Consider the following 14,906-nt stretch of genomic DNA (forward strand, 5'->3'; position numbering starts at 1 on the left):
TGAAATTCCTTTGAATGATTTTAATATAATTAAATTTGTAATATCTTCAGAAACGGTAACATGAATAACTCATGATACTATTATTTTATCTGATACTAATTAAAAAATGATAATGACGCTTTAATGAGAAATTGATGGTCCTATTTATTAATTAATTAAAACAGCATAAATCATCTGGAGATCAGGCCTTATTTTCAGAATCATTAAAATAGACCTTGTGTATGAAATACCGATACCGATAGAAATGATTGACCTATAATGAACCAAATTTTTTTTTTTAGAAATTAACTTACATTTTTTGACAGATCAAGTTGTAGATCAAAAACTGTAAAAATGCTCTGCAAAACCATATATTTGCGTAATGTATTTAATATGAGTTAGCATGTCAAAAGGGCATATCCAATATTTTTTTAAACTTGGTTTATGTGCTCAAAAAATCAGACAAATTCTAATACATGTTGTGGCAAAAATGTTTCACTTCTAATAATTCATTTATAATTTTACTTCAATCAACACAAATTAAGATGTGAGTGCTGAAGCTATTATTGAGTATAGAGAATGAAAGATGATCGTTCGCTGAAAACTGTTTTCCATTTTTTGATAAAAAATTTGTTGAAATTACCTAATTGTGCCTTGAGTAAGGGGGACATCTTCTTCGGCGGTTGCCGGGGAATAGGGGGTGGTGAGGGTGAACATGGTGGAGTCGGTAGACTTGATGCACTCGTAATATCTAGAGACTGTAGCCAAGACAGACTTGTCAATTCAGCTTCGACGCCATAATTATCTGTCTCCATACTATCCATTATCGCAGGCGGCGTCGGTACCTCAGCGTCGGCCACGTCCATCTTCACTTTCTCCGTCTTTCATCACCAATTAATTTTTTGATCCACCAAATCGATAACTAATATCTGCAAAAAATATAATTTTTCATTTTAATATTCTATATGTAATAATATACATAATATATATCATTTATGATACACTTTCACACATTTCAATCTACCAGTTCTATTGCTCACTAATTATTATTAATCTTATTTTAAAACATTTCAAAGAGATATAAATCTCAAAGTCCCATTCTTGAACACGTTGCAAACAATTGACAACTGCAATACGGAGCTTCAACTATTTCATGTATTTTTGTCAATTGTTTCTAACGTTTCGCTTTTTTGAGAGATTTAGTTTTATAGTTCAATTAAATTCAATTAAAATTCGAGCGACGCTAAAAATGTGAAAAAGCTCTGAAAAAAGTTAGAAACAAAAATAGAGTTAAGCACTTTTATTCTATAAATGGAGATTATTACATATTATATATAATGTGTATTAATTTTGAGTATAGAAACTCAAGTGTTCAATAATCTGTTGTTTATTAAGAGCATTAGCGACATTCAAAATTGTTTCAAAAAGACCGAAATGATTATCTTACATAATTGTTAGTTAATTGAAAAAACGCCTATATAGAAATTAGAAAAAATAATCTATTGTTTTTTCAGAAAATAAATATCTATAATATTATAAGAGGATGATGGGCGAAACAATATCGATGCGGTAGATAGTAATTATTTTGATGAATATCAGAGAACCGGTATCGTTTTCTGTATTTTATAGGACTTTTCGCATTTTTATTTTTGCTTAACTAATGGATGAGCAGTCAGAGTAGATATTTAGCAGTCACATCTTTACCAGAAATCAGCATTAGCTCGCATGAACTAAATAAGGAGCGATCATTTTTTTTAGAAACAAAGTTGATTTTATAATAATATAGAAGTACATGGCTAAATCATATTTTAACACTGCATAAGTTATGAATAATAATAATAATAACATTTCAATACAAATTAGCAGTATTAAATTTGTTTCAAAGCGATTTCGCTTTTAAAATGCATTGATTTAGGCGGCAGTTATATTAATATATTTTGAATTAAAAAAATGGATAAAGTTCCGAAGTTTTCAGTCTACAATCTTTATCGCGACTACGTTCGCAAAAAGGGTTCTTCGAGCATCCAATTGAAAAACTGTCAGAGAATTGTAGACAGGCTAACATGGATCAAATATTTTTTAAATTTCTTTTAAAAATCTTTATTTGAATCCAAGAAATATTAATCTTTCAAACGAGCGCTAGAAATTTTGATATAATACGCCTGGTGAAATTTAAAAACTTTAAAGAAATTCAACAGAATTTAAAAGATATCAAAATAATGCAAAAAAAGTCAAAATTATTAAAATAAATCAAAGGAATTTAAAAGAATCCCAAAGGACTGAAGGTAGTTACAAAAAATTCAAAGTAATTTAAAAGTATACAACGTGCACAAAATTCAAAGAAGAATTAATAAGAATATGTACCTGTACCGGATCGAATACGCACTATGTATGAAAAATTGATCCATTTGATTATTGGAAACGATAGGCTGTACTGGAAAGGTGAAGAGAGTGTGACAGAATTACTACCATAATCACTGTCACTATTATAGTGGTGCGAACAGACACTTTGCATGCAAAAATTGCTGCCATTTTTTCTGTCGATTAATAATTTCCCTAGTGAAGGTTCGTTATGAATTGTCTTAACAGAATTAAAATGATATAAATATAAATTTTGTAACAATTGTTTTCAAAAGAAAACTCGTTTTTTCGAATTTAGGTTATTTTTTATTGACAAAAAGGTGTTGAGAAGAAATAAGAAAAGTTAGAAAAAGAAGTTTTATAGTGAAAGCAAATGTTGACAATTTATGTTTCACATAATTTTAATAAAATATAGACACTATTCATGGTTACGTAATTTACCGTAAAGTTAGTCCTGAACGAGCTGGAAAAGGGGTTAGAATTACGAAAAATTCCAAGTTTTAATCGACGTAGCAATAAATGGATGGACGTGCGGAGAGTAAAATGAAGAAAAAAAGAATGACGTAATCGTAGTTTTTCAAACTATAAAACTTGGGAAATTAAATAGAATTTGAAGTGATGACATAAGTTTCCCTACTAACATAATAATTATAAAGAATTCACTATCCGCTCACGATAGGAAGGCTCCTCCAAAACAGCTGCACGTTTTTGTAATTTGCGCATAAGAAAAAAATCGGATAAAAAACACAGCTTATACCATAATAAAGCTTACTTTATTGCGCTTCATATCAATCTCCATTTGTATATTTAAAAAAATTGGTTCGGAAAATATCCTTCGCGAAAGGACGAAAACCGTGGTTTTTTCGCGTCACTCTCTCCTTGCTTGACTTTCGATGACGATGTCTTTAAAACGAACGATTTAAAAAATTTGAAAAAAATCATACAGATGCTTTCATATTTTGACTATACATATGTGGAAATAAAATTACAATATATTAATAACAATTAACGTAAGATGCATTTAAACATAACTATGGTAGCTCTTGTAATATACGTAGTAGAGAGTTGTACTTTTGACTGAATTGCTTGGAAAATTTCAACAAATACAATCGAATAAAAATTAGGAATGACAATCTTGAAACATATTAATTAGTAACATGTAATCCTGGAAGAAAAATTGCATGGTAATGTGCGTGTTAGGACACAGCGGGGTACCCAACCTGAAGGGTCTACCCATAGAAAAGAGATAGCTACTGCACGAAAAACAGGAATAGATACTTTCATCTTCAAATAAAAGTACTCTTTTCGTTTTTTCAAAAGTTGATGGATGAGCGCACCCCCCGACGTGACCTTTAGCTGTGATATTCAATACCAAAATAGTCCATAGTGCCCTCACTTAAAATTTTTTTTAAATCGTTCGTTTCAAAGATATCGTCATCGAAAGTCAAGCAAGGAGAGAGTGACACGAAAAAAACCACGGTTTTCGTCCTTTCACGAGGGATATTTTTCGAACCAATTTTTTCAAATGAACAAATGGGGACTTATATGAAGCGCAATTAAGTAAGCTTTATTATGGTATAGACAGTGTTTTATCCGATTTTTTTCTTACGCGCAAATAACAAAAATGAGCAGCTGCTTTGGAGGGGCCTTCCTATCGTGAACGGATAGTAGGATAGGGCTGGATTGGGTTAGAAAAGGGGCCCTTAAAGAATGTTTCAAACCGACTCACCGGAAATTTTCTACATCCCAGGACAAGAATGTCTATTTAATGGCCAGGAATGCACATAGAAACTGATTTTTAATATAATTTGATCTCTTCAACAGGCCGGTCCACTTGTCAAGCGACCCATCAGGATTTAATGAAATTCCCAGGGTGCCCAATCACGGGTTCAGTCGCCAACCATGAATATTCCACAGTATATTTAAGTAACACTTATTACATTTTTACTGGCATTGACATCACTTTATTTTCAGTAACGAGGATCAAATCACGATTTCTAAAAAAATGATTATGTTCCTACCTATTCTAAAAGAGCGCTCAGACATAATTCGAAGCTCCAGATGAATAGTAAGCAAACTTCACAAAGCCAAAAATCAACCGAGTTAATAACTAAACTGAACTTTGTCACTTAAACTTCACTCTGTTCTGCAAATCTCTTGAAATCGTTGCCATTTAATCACTTGAGCACGTATAAAATGAGGAATTTTGAAGAGGTTTTTAAATATGAGTAATAGTCGAAAATGTTTATGAGAAAAGGAAAATTTGTAACGGCGCAAAAAAGGTGAATGTCATGAGTGACGTGGGGGACGAAGAACTAACCGGTGCTGTATAATATGTTCTTTGCCGTGTTTCGAAGCTGACTGGGAAGGGAGATTGTAGAAGCCAGCTAGGCTGGCAGGGGCTGCGTTCTCCCAACACCCCATTATCTGCCTTCTGCTTCTGGTCACTTGGACAAGGTAGTGGTTGGTGCGCGTGCGGCGACAGGTGCTGGGTCTTTCGCAGGTGGACCATGCACACAGGCATACGGCTCAACCCGACCGACCGCGACCTGGCATGGCAGCCCTCTTGAGTCTCCATCAACCCTCGCCGCCTGGCTGCCTGTCTGTCTTTTGCCATTTACCATTTACCGTTTACTATGCTACAATGCTACCAAGCACACCAACCTGGTGGTCTCCACCCTCTCTTCCAACTTCGAGCACCATTGCTTCTACCTTCCACGCACTTCCTATTTCTATTCGTAAATGCTTTCTGGTTTCGGCTCTCCATTTGAGTATAACGAGAGTAGTCGAGAAAATTTTCCTTGTTCGGTTTCAATTTTGAAAAATATATTATGCTGTTCCATTGCTAAAAAAAAGTTGTTTGCAACTTATGAATGAGAATTGTGATATTCCGTGTCTGTAAAGTTTACGCAAAGTGCTGAAATACCGTGCAGTAATACCATATTCCCGCAAGCCAATATTATAGAAGAGGAATATGATACTTTGCGCAAACTTTGAAAATACGGAATATTGCCATTTTCATACACATTTTGCAAAAATATGGCGTGTGACACGTGCGACGAGCTATTCCACTTCTCGCACTCCATACAGAATATTCTCCTCCCTTTTATTCTATTCCAGCAATCTGAGGTACATTACCTAATTTCGATGCATGTATTGAAATATTCTATCTCAAGATTGACAGTTGAAATAAGAACAATGTTTAAAAATTCAAATTCCCATGAAGAACCAAAGGTTTGAAACCATTTAAAATCAGGCAGATTCTACACTTGTAGAGATTTAAAATTTCCGAAATCGAAAAAAAAACCTCAGCAATTTTTGACATTTTCCAGGAAATATGCACATTGTTGGAAATTATGATATTCACAAATTCTTTAGAAAATTGAAACGTTTTACGTTTAAACACAATAAAATTACTCATAATAATTTTAAGTCTAGAACCTTAAATTAATCATACGACAGCTCCATATAAAATATAGAATCAAGTCCAGATGGGTCCGTATAGAGAATCAGATTTAAATTGTTTCGTGAATAAGATCAAGTCTATTTTGATTGATATTGACTTTTGGTGAATTAATTTATAAAATATTATCGTTCTACAGCACGAATATCAAATGTTATGGAACTCTCTGCAATATTTACTATTGTGTAGGAAGTGTTATTATTTTATTACGTTTTGCATTATGACATGCTTGTTTATTTTAATTCAAAAAATAAAGATCTCGAAAAATCGACTTGATTCCATATACAACAGCTGAAACCTGTTTCTTTCTACGGATTCATTTTAACTTGATTTTATATTGTATAGAGCAGTCGATTATTGTTTTTTAGAATAAATTAGGGGAACCCTTTTTTTTAAATTTGTGAAAAACAAATCCAGAATGTTACGAATACATTTTTTATTTTCAGCAAATTTTGATTTTTTCTTCGAATTTTTAAGACATACATTTTTTTAATATTCTTAAAAAGTTTCTGCTTGTATAAGGAAGATATCCTACCAGTTTTAGACAGTCCAAAGCATTCTTGAGGTAGGAAGATTTTTTTTCCTGAACAAATTTTTTCTATTTTTTCTGGTTAAAAATGAAAGATATTACTAAAGAGCCAGAGGCTTTACATATAACTTTTTTATATAGGCAAACTTTTATGTTGAGACTTCATGTGTTTTTCGTTGTTTCCTAGAAAAAAATAAAAATTTGATTTTATGAAACCAATTTTTCCTGGTCATTAAAGTGGTTTAACCGCATAAAACTTACTCGAGTTCTTCCCTGTATAAGACCAAATTAAAAAAATTGCAAAAACTATAAGTTGTGATTTTTTTTTTAATCGACTTTTCTAAAATCGACGGATTCTTAAAGAGAACAGTGAAACTCATCAGAATCCGAAGTAAAATTAGAATATCTGAATTAGGGAAAAAACCGAGACAAAAACAATACGAAACTCAATTACTTGTAACTTCGTGGAAAACAATTTTTTTTTTTAACCGAAAAAATACGTTTTGCTTATTTCCTCTAAAACAACATATTTCATTTCTAAGAGATTCTATGATACAAGGTGTATAGAACCTTCCGGTTTTAAAATGAATTCTGGCAAAGATATCAAAATAATCAATGTAACCTTTACTTGCGGCACTGATAATGGAAAATCGATAAAGTCAAAAATTAATGCTATACTTTCAAGATTTACAAACACTGAAGAAATGTTTTCAAATTATAGGAGTGAGGAATGGTAATGGTGTGAACCTTCAATCGGCTCTTTTGTGGACTGTCAAATTTGAGGTAGTGTGTACTGTAATATACATGCAGGTATCGATTCAATCAGAATCTATTACATTCTTATTACCAATAAAGATTTCCAAATTTTATTCTACTTTCTTCTTTCCGCGAAGAAAAAGGATGAAAATTAGTAAAAATGGGTACAATTATTGTATATAAAAATAGCATTAAAAGAAAAAAAAATAGCCGAAATAGATGGAATTTTTGGAAAAATAAATAGGATAAAAGAAAGAAAATTTATAGAAATTGATAGAATTAGAGGGACAGGGAAATACGATATAAAGGGGGATAAGGATAAAACGACTGGAAAAAGAAATAAGAAAAAAGTGAAAAAATCAATATATAGATATATATCATTATTGTCGAGAGAAATAGAATAACAAAATATAAAACAGGATTAAAAGGATAACCAACCCTCTTGAAATATGCTTACAATCTAAAAATATTCTAAAAATGCGCAGTATTCTGAAAGTAATGTTAATGTGCTATCATGAATAAAACAATAAATAAACCTAATTAAAACTTACATAATTATGACCTGGAGTTACATTTAATAGCATAATTACACATAATGGTCTCTACAATAACTGCCACTAGTGTCTTGCCTGCAATTACAATAAATTATTTGTAACCTTTCCATGTATAAATTACTACCCCTTGTTATTGAAAAGATTTTTCTATTGAAGTTATAGAATTATTAAAAAGAAAAAATGCTATTAGGGAGAGCCCAGGAAAAGTGAATATGTTAGGGAAAGTTATACAAATGTTAGTAATATGTTTCAATTAAACCGCAATTACGAAAGTTTGTTTTAAAAATATTTTCGTATCTCGATTTTATTCTTTTTGCCTCCCCTCCCCCCTGAAAAAACGTATATCACCGGAGGATAAAGCAAATAAGGGATTATATCCAAATCTTATAGTTATTGCCAAGGTCTTCATGTTGGTCATCCTTTGTGAATGCAGGGATATACTTTCCCAACTTATTCTGTTTTTACAGATTTTATGTTTCTATACAATTAGCGAAATAGCAATGCAATATTTCTTCGTCGCTGAAATAATTTAGCTTGCCTTTTGCACCTCATTCATCGCGTTTGTCATACTATTTTCTGATTACGCCACGTGATTGTTTTTCGAACATAGTTTTACACCGCCTCTATGAAAAAGAATAAACTGCCGAACCGGGAAAGACAAGCAACTTCTTCGCTTTACCTATTTACTTTACCGGGATAGAAATTCTAGAACAAAAACTGGCACCAAGAGACATTAACACACGATAATGACCTTATTACGATTAAAATATTGAATCTAGCAGTAAAGTTATTAAGCAAACTTATTAGGATTTGGTATTTTGTAAACAACAATAAAAAATAAATTAAGTATAAATCAACATGACCCCACTTATTGCAACTTCAGAAAAACAGTACTTATATACTATTTCCCTTATTGAATATTCATTCAGATGATTATATTATTAACTTAACTGAATATACAGACATGTGGTTATTAGTTATTACTTGCATTATCCACTTTAATAGATTATTCAGAAAAATGCAGTTAATTGAACCGTGCACAATTATATTGGCGCAACCTGTCTATTTTTCTCATTCCCCCATTCACATCTTGTCAACATCCCTAATATAAAATATATCGTTAAGTACATTCTAGACCAGGTGCTGCATATGCATATGTTTCTGATTCGAGAAAAGTGGCAGAACCGGAAGTAAGAGAAGCGGGCTGAAGTAAATTTTTTTTAATTTTAAAAAGCCCCCTTGATTACTACAGGAGTCACGCTCTTAGGACGGCTGGTTACCCGCATTTGCCAAGACCTTGAAGTTTAAATCATCCACTACATGAGGTTATGCAATTATGCATATCTTACACATGTATTGTATCATATGCATGTCATTTTATTTCACGAGAATAACATTTTATTTTACATTTGACAAAGCAAAATAATTATTTAACAATTTTTGTATGATATTTGTCAGTAGAGATTTGTGTATTTTCTTCTTACAATCTACACTTTTTTCCCAAAGATATTGTCCAATGATTTCTCGACTTTTTATGCTATAGAATCTTCATGAACTCTGTTTTTTAATTACAGGTTTATTATCATAAATAAATGAATTTACCATTTTTGTAGAGGCTGCTTAAAAAAATAGAGTCCCTTTTTGTAAAAGTCAATATTTATTAATAATTTGGAGTCAGGTGCCCGGTACAGGGCGCGTCACCACCATTGATCGTATCGTAGAGGCAGCGACCACCAATGATTATATTTCAGAGAGGGGCAGGAGCCACGTCCATTCGACCAGGACGCGAATGGCGTTCGAGATTTGAAGGGAACTTCTGTCCATTGGTGGTTTCAGGGCTGAACTGGTAAATTCAGATTCGATCACCAACACATTTCCTCCCACGCAGGGGGCAGAAAAATGTGTACATATATGTTTCAGGCCTTTTATGTATTCCGGGGGTGGTACCGGTCAGCTCTTCTTCACCCAATGATGAGCTGAGTTGAGGTAAAGGGGAGAATGATAAATAGAATAATCCATTAACATTTTTATCCTTCATGCCTTTCTTCACCGAACAGTTCCTACTTTTCCTATTTTTTCCTCTCAATATAGGGCAAATGATACAATGGTTTACCAGTGACCATCCCCCCAATTCTTTGTCATTGCGTATATACAATTTCGCAGAATCTTAAATAATAAACTATATAGGTTTGTACAGTATTAATTGCTAATGAAAAATATGTTGTCCCAAGAAAATGTACTAGAATGAAGCAAATGAAGTTTCTTCAATCTAGCAGATTTTCTTGAGACAAGAAATATTTTCTGAGATCAAGAAAATATTGCATCATTTTAGTGTCCATACAGAGTAAGTTAAAATTATATAAGTAAGGAATTTAAGGGAAAAATCGTTGACGTTAAAGTGCCCTCTTGTGGACATTTTTATTTAATAGCCAAATTATATTTTAATATAAATGTTTGGATTTTAATTGAATTTGGTGATTAAAAATATATACAAGAGAAGTATTCTAGCTATTAAAATTATGTCCATAGATCGCTAAATGGATGGACAATTATTGCAATCGTAAATAAATTAGGCGATAACACCATCTGAAAAGAAAATCACTAATAAATTTGTAAAAAATCATTCAAAATTGATTAAGCTTTTCGAAGATTATGTAAACAATTCTTTGTTATTTTATCCTGCGAACAATGAACGAACATAATCTCAAAAAACAAAAGTTTGTCTTCGAAATCATTACGCAATTTGCAGAAGCCAATCACTGTGCTTTCAAAATAAGACAGACTGATATGACCAATTGTTAATTTCTTTATACATAAATTATCGACTGCTTTTAGCGCATAACTTACTGTGTTCATTGAATTTTTAATTTTATTACTCATCTGCAAATCATTGTACCGATTATTTTCTCTCATTTAAGTTTTGTCTTTGTGGATTATCTGAATTTAAAGTCAAGTGGGTTGATGACAATATGATTTAAAAAAAATTAATTCTAATTATGAAGATTCTTTGAAAGAATTTTAGGCTTGAATGCCCCCACCTCGAATACAATTCATTACAATTTAAAAAGGATTAAAGTTGGATTAGATTATGAGCATAATGAAGAAAAGTGTGAAATTAAATGAAAGAAAATAAAAGTAGACCAAGATTCTTGGCACCTCGGCCCAATTATTGGCATGCCGAAAACAAAAGTTAATTTATTTAATTTTGAATAAATATCTGATTGCACTCTATAATTATACATGTATTACATATGAATATGATAGTAGAATTAAATTAATTGAGACTAATGATTCTAAAAACTGTATTATGTAACAAATGATAAAAGGCAGCCAAAAAAGAGGGGGAGGTGTGCGAAAATTGGTGTTATTATCCTAGAAATGGAATAAATGATAAAATACGTATTATCTTGAAAAAAAATTCCACTATATTGCATGTTGTTTCAGGTATTTGCTTATTAAAAGGGTCATATTGTCTAAAAAATGAGGAAGCAATGTAATGAATCGATCACTGTAATTTTTTGGTTGGAAATTTTCCCGAAAATAGTCGGACAGCTTTAGACCCAAACACAGAAAATCGCCGATTCTCGAAAGTACACCAAAATCGATGTTCAATTGAGTTGCAACAAATTTGAGGCACACGGATTTATTATGAGAATCCAGGGGAAATTCATAATTTTGAGACTGTTTTTTCTCATTCAGATCAACGTGAAGTGTTGTCTTCAAACTGTCAGTCACCTATCAAGATGATTTTGTCGGGCGTTATTTTGGTAAAATAGATGTTGATAAGCAGGTAAGTATATTAATAATTAACTATCTTTTAATTTCCCGCCAATTACCCGTGAAGAAATTTTCTCTAGATTTTCTGCATTCAACGAAGTGAAGTTAGCTGATGGTTGAAGTGAAAATACCTAATTTTATATGTATACGGTCATGACTTTTTCTATACATCTCGGCTTTAGTTTAAATGTCGACGGCCATGACTAACCTAAGATTTGGAAGTTGCATTAGGAAGTTATAATTTTATTCTAAGTGACTTTGAAAATTAGGTGAACATTATTTCAATTAGTTTAATTATTAACAATTATTTACTCTAATATCGCAAAGCGAATAATTACTTTGGCAGGTGCTTAGGTGGGTGACAGCGCAGTTCAGCACTCCACAACTCTCCAAATGAGCCGGATATGTTACCAACATTTTGCTGGAAATTCGTTCTACTTTTGTTAGGAGATATTTATAAATTATTAAGAAAATGAACTCATCGAAATGTTTAAAATAAAAAGTTTAACGCTCCAAAATAAAACAATAATTTCGGAACTAAAATTTTAAAAAATCGAACAATTCACAATTATATAAGTTAAAGTTCTGAGATTGCCACTATATAAAATGAACTGATTTTCCAAATTTATTTATACTTCCCATAATTTTCCATTTTTCAATGCCTCCCACTGAAAATCATTTCTAATTTATCTCCTTCTAATTTTAATCTTATTAAGATATTTAATATTCGTAAATGACTATTGAAAAATTATACCCTTTAAATCTAAACATTTTACATTTTTAGCCTTCAAATCAAACGATTTTAAAATGATGCATCGCAAAATTACACTATCGTTTCAAATTTGAAAATATTCCAAATCTGTAATTGCATGCTTACAATTCTACAAATTTTAATTAGAATCGTCTTATTGTCCAATTTTTTTAATGAAACTCATTGAAAATTCCATATGCTTATACGATAATAAGAGCCATATTTCACCAGAGAAGAAATGTTTAACCTTGTTGGAATTAAACTTGAATTCTTTGGAATTCTTCATAAATTTTTTTAATTCCTTAAAATGTAATTATGTTGAAGATAAAATATGCCGGAAGAGAAAACTAAAATCTAGCAAAATAAGTGAAACTCGGATACTGTGCCGCTTTTGGGGCTGGCAGTGGTGGGGAAAACCTCGATAGATTACCGCTTCGGATAAAAACGGTTTTGTTTGTTCACACCAGAGTGACCACCGCACACTTGCCGCGGCTCCTTTTACTTCTACCTGCGGCGCGGCATCAATTCTCGGAAGGGATATATGCGGGCGCATTATATCCGAGTTTGACTGTACTCCGGAAGAGGAAACTAAAACTAGATCCGATATGCTGGAAGAAAAACTGAAAATCCAGACTTTTAGTCAAAGTATAGAAGCCATGTGCCTGCAAAAAAGGGTCATCACTGCAACCAAACTTTTCCTACGCCCTCTACTAGGACACGGGGTAAAGTTTGCTCGAGTACCAGGCAAGGTCGTTAGAGTTCAGGATAAAGTCGACTAGGGTACAGAGTAAAGTCGACTAGGGAAATTATTGGAAAAATTGCACACAACTTAGAAAAGTGCAATGTCCTGACCTTTTTATATATTTCCGAACGTTTTAGACTTTTCTACAAGAAATCGAGAAATTACGAAAAACTTCTCGTTTTTTTAGGAAATCGCATGCTTCCTAATGATTTGGAAAAAATCTGCCACTACTTATTAGGTAAAATTACCTATATTTTTTACAGTATTTCCGAAGAAAGCAGATGGCAAGAAAAGAAATAAATGAGAGGAATTATAAACTAAATGCATACGAAAAACTTTCTTGAGCACAAGAACGTAATTTAAATAAGAAAATTAAATAGAGAATACGAAATTAAATATAGTGTTGCTTAGAATGAAAAACTTTAATAAACAGTGATAATCATAAAAGGTTTTGAAAAGAAAAAAAATTAGATAAAAAAATACCTAAAAGCATTACAAGAGATTGAAGGATATGCGTATAGATCGAGCAAGATCGAATATTCCGTATTATCATGTTGCGCTAAAGTGAATTTCCTGTAGGAGAGAATATTATTACGAAGAAAAAGGCTAGAACAATATAAAAATGAATAATTGAAAAGCAAAAAATAAAGATACTTTTTGAGGGATGATAATATCGACCAACATATTTTCGGGTTACAAATTCAACTGTTTTGTAGAAAATTAATTTTTTGACCTAAAAATTCGACAATTTTGTTGACATTTTTGTCTGTCTCAAATGAAAATTCTTCCTTGTTTGAAAAATCATCTCGTTTGGTAGAAATTAATCTTTTTGGGTTGAAAGTGCCACTGTTTGGGTAAAAATTTATCTGCTGTGGTTAAGGATTCAACTATTATGTTGAAATTTCTTTTTTTTTGTTGGATCCACTGTTTTTTTTTTTTAATTTTGTTATTAAATTCATTTTCCGTCGAAATATTAACTCTTATATATTTTATTGACAATTAATCTGTTTTTATTGAAAATTGAACTACTTGATTAAAAGTTGCACTTCTTCGATAAATATTAATTTTTTTAAGATTCATCGTTTTAGTTAAAAATTAATCTCTGGGGATGTAAATGTAACTATTTTGTTGAAAATTGATCTATTTCTCGAAAATCAATCTGTTTTTTTTAACGTTCTTTTTTGTGGATAGATTTTGTTTAAATTCTTCTAAAAATGCGTTTTCATAGCTTGAAAAAGCATCTCTTTCGGTAGAAAATTAATATTTTTTGGTTGAAAATTCATTTAAAAGATCTGATTCTCCTATTATTTCCCTATTTTCGTGAAAAATTCCTTTATCGAAGAAAAAAATTTTTATAAAAAAGTTGGGTGGGGGTAGGTGTTCGTATTTAAGACGTCACTCAGGGGGTTGAAGGTTTGTGTGATTACCTGCAAAGAAAAAGATGAGGGATGGGAAAAGTTTTTTAAATAGCGTAACGTAGTTTTTGAACAGCCCAATAGGAATAGATTCAGTTTATATTAACTTTAATGAAACTTCGGCAAAAATTTCTCTGGTTCATCAAGATCTATGTCAAAGTAGGTACTATATATAGTATATAGAACTATGATCGAGCGATAAAAAAGCAATTGAGATGAGAATTTTCAGGCATATCGGATAAAAGATCGGCCATTATACTCTAGGGGAGGACAAATGGCGCTCGTGCAGGTTCATCCTTGTCGACCATGTCGTCGGCGTCGTCCCACGTCAAAGTGGAAGTATCTGCGCGGCCGATCAATAATCTCCTGGGAACATCCGGCCCCCTGCCACCGTGGTTCTGGCGGTGGACTCTACTCTGCTGGTGGTGGTAGCCAGTGGTAGCAAACGGTAGCGGCAGCAGCACTACCAGTACCAACACCTGCCACCACCTTCAACCACCTTCAGCCACCTTCCTTGCCTACCCTGTCTGGCCGCTGCGTCAGGTTCTGAGTCACTACCAATAAAAAAAACCACCCTCT

General features: G+C 32.2%; 1 protein-coding gene across 3 annotated transcripts in view; it reads right to left on the reverse strand.

Moving 5' to 3' along the window:
* LOC117172049 (forkhead box protein J1.2-like) overlaps window positions 1-14,906 on the reverse strand; it is a 28,039-nt gene that overhangs the window by 7,057 nt on the left and 6,076 nt on the right. The window contains exons 1-2 of one of the 3 annotated variants that reach the window (XM_033359784.1): window positions 4,362-4,674; window positions 623-908 (exon numbers count right to left, since the gene is read on the reverse strand). In XM_033359784.1, the coding sequence (XP_033215675.1) occupies window positions 623-845 (223 nt within the window). In that variant the 5' untranslated portion in view covers window positions 846-908; window positions 4,362-4,674. Of the gene's footprint in view, window positions 1-622; window positions 909-4,069; window positions 4,675-14,906 lie in introns of those variants that run through there. The other 2 variants (XM_033359783.1, XM_033359785.1) reach the window with 2 other exon arrangements.

Source organism: Belonocnema kinseyi, chromosome 4 (genome assembly GCF_010883055.1).
Source record: "Belonocnema kinseyi isolate 2016_QV_RU_SX_M_011 chromosome 4, B_treatae_v1, whole genome shotgun sequence".
In the NCBI taxonomy this organism is placed as follows: domain Eukaryota; kingdom Metazoa; phylum Arthropoda; class Insecta; order Hymenoptera; family Cynipidae; genus Belonocnema; species Belonocnema kinseyi.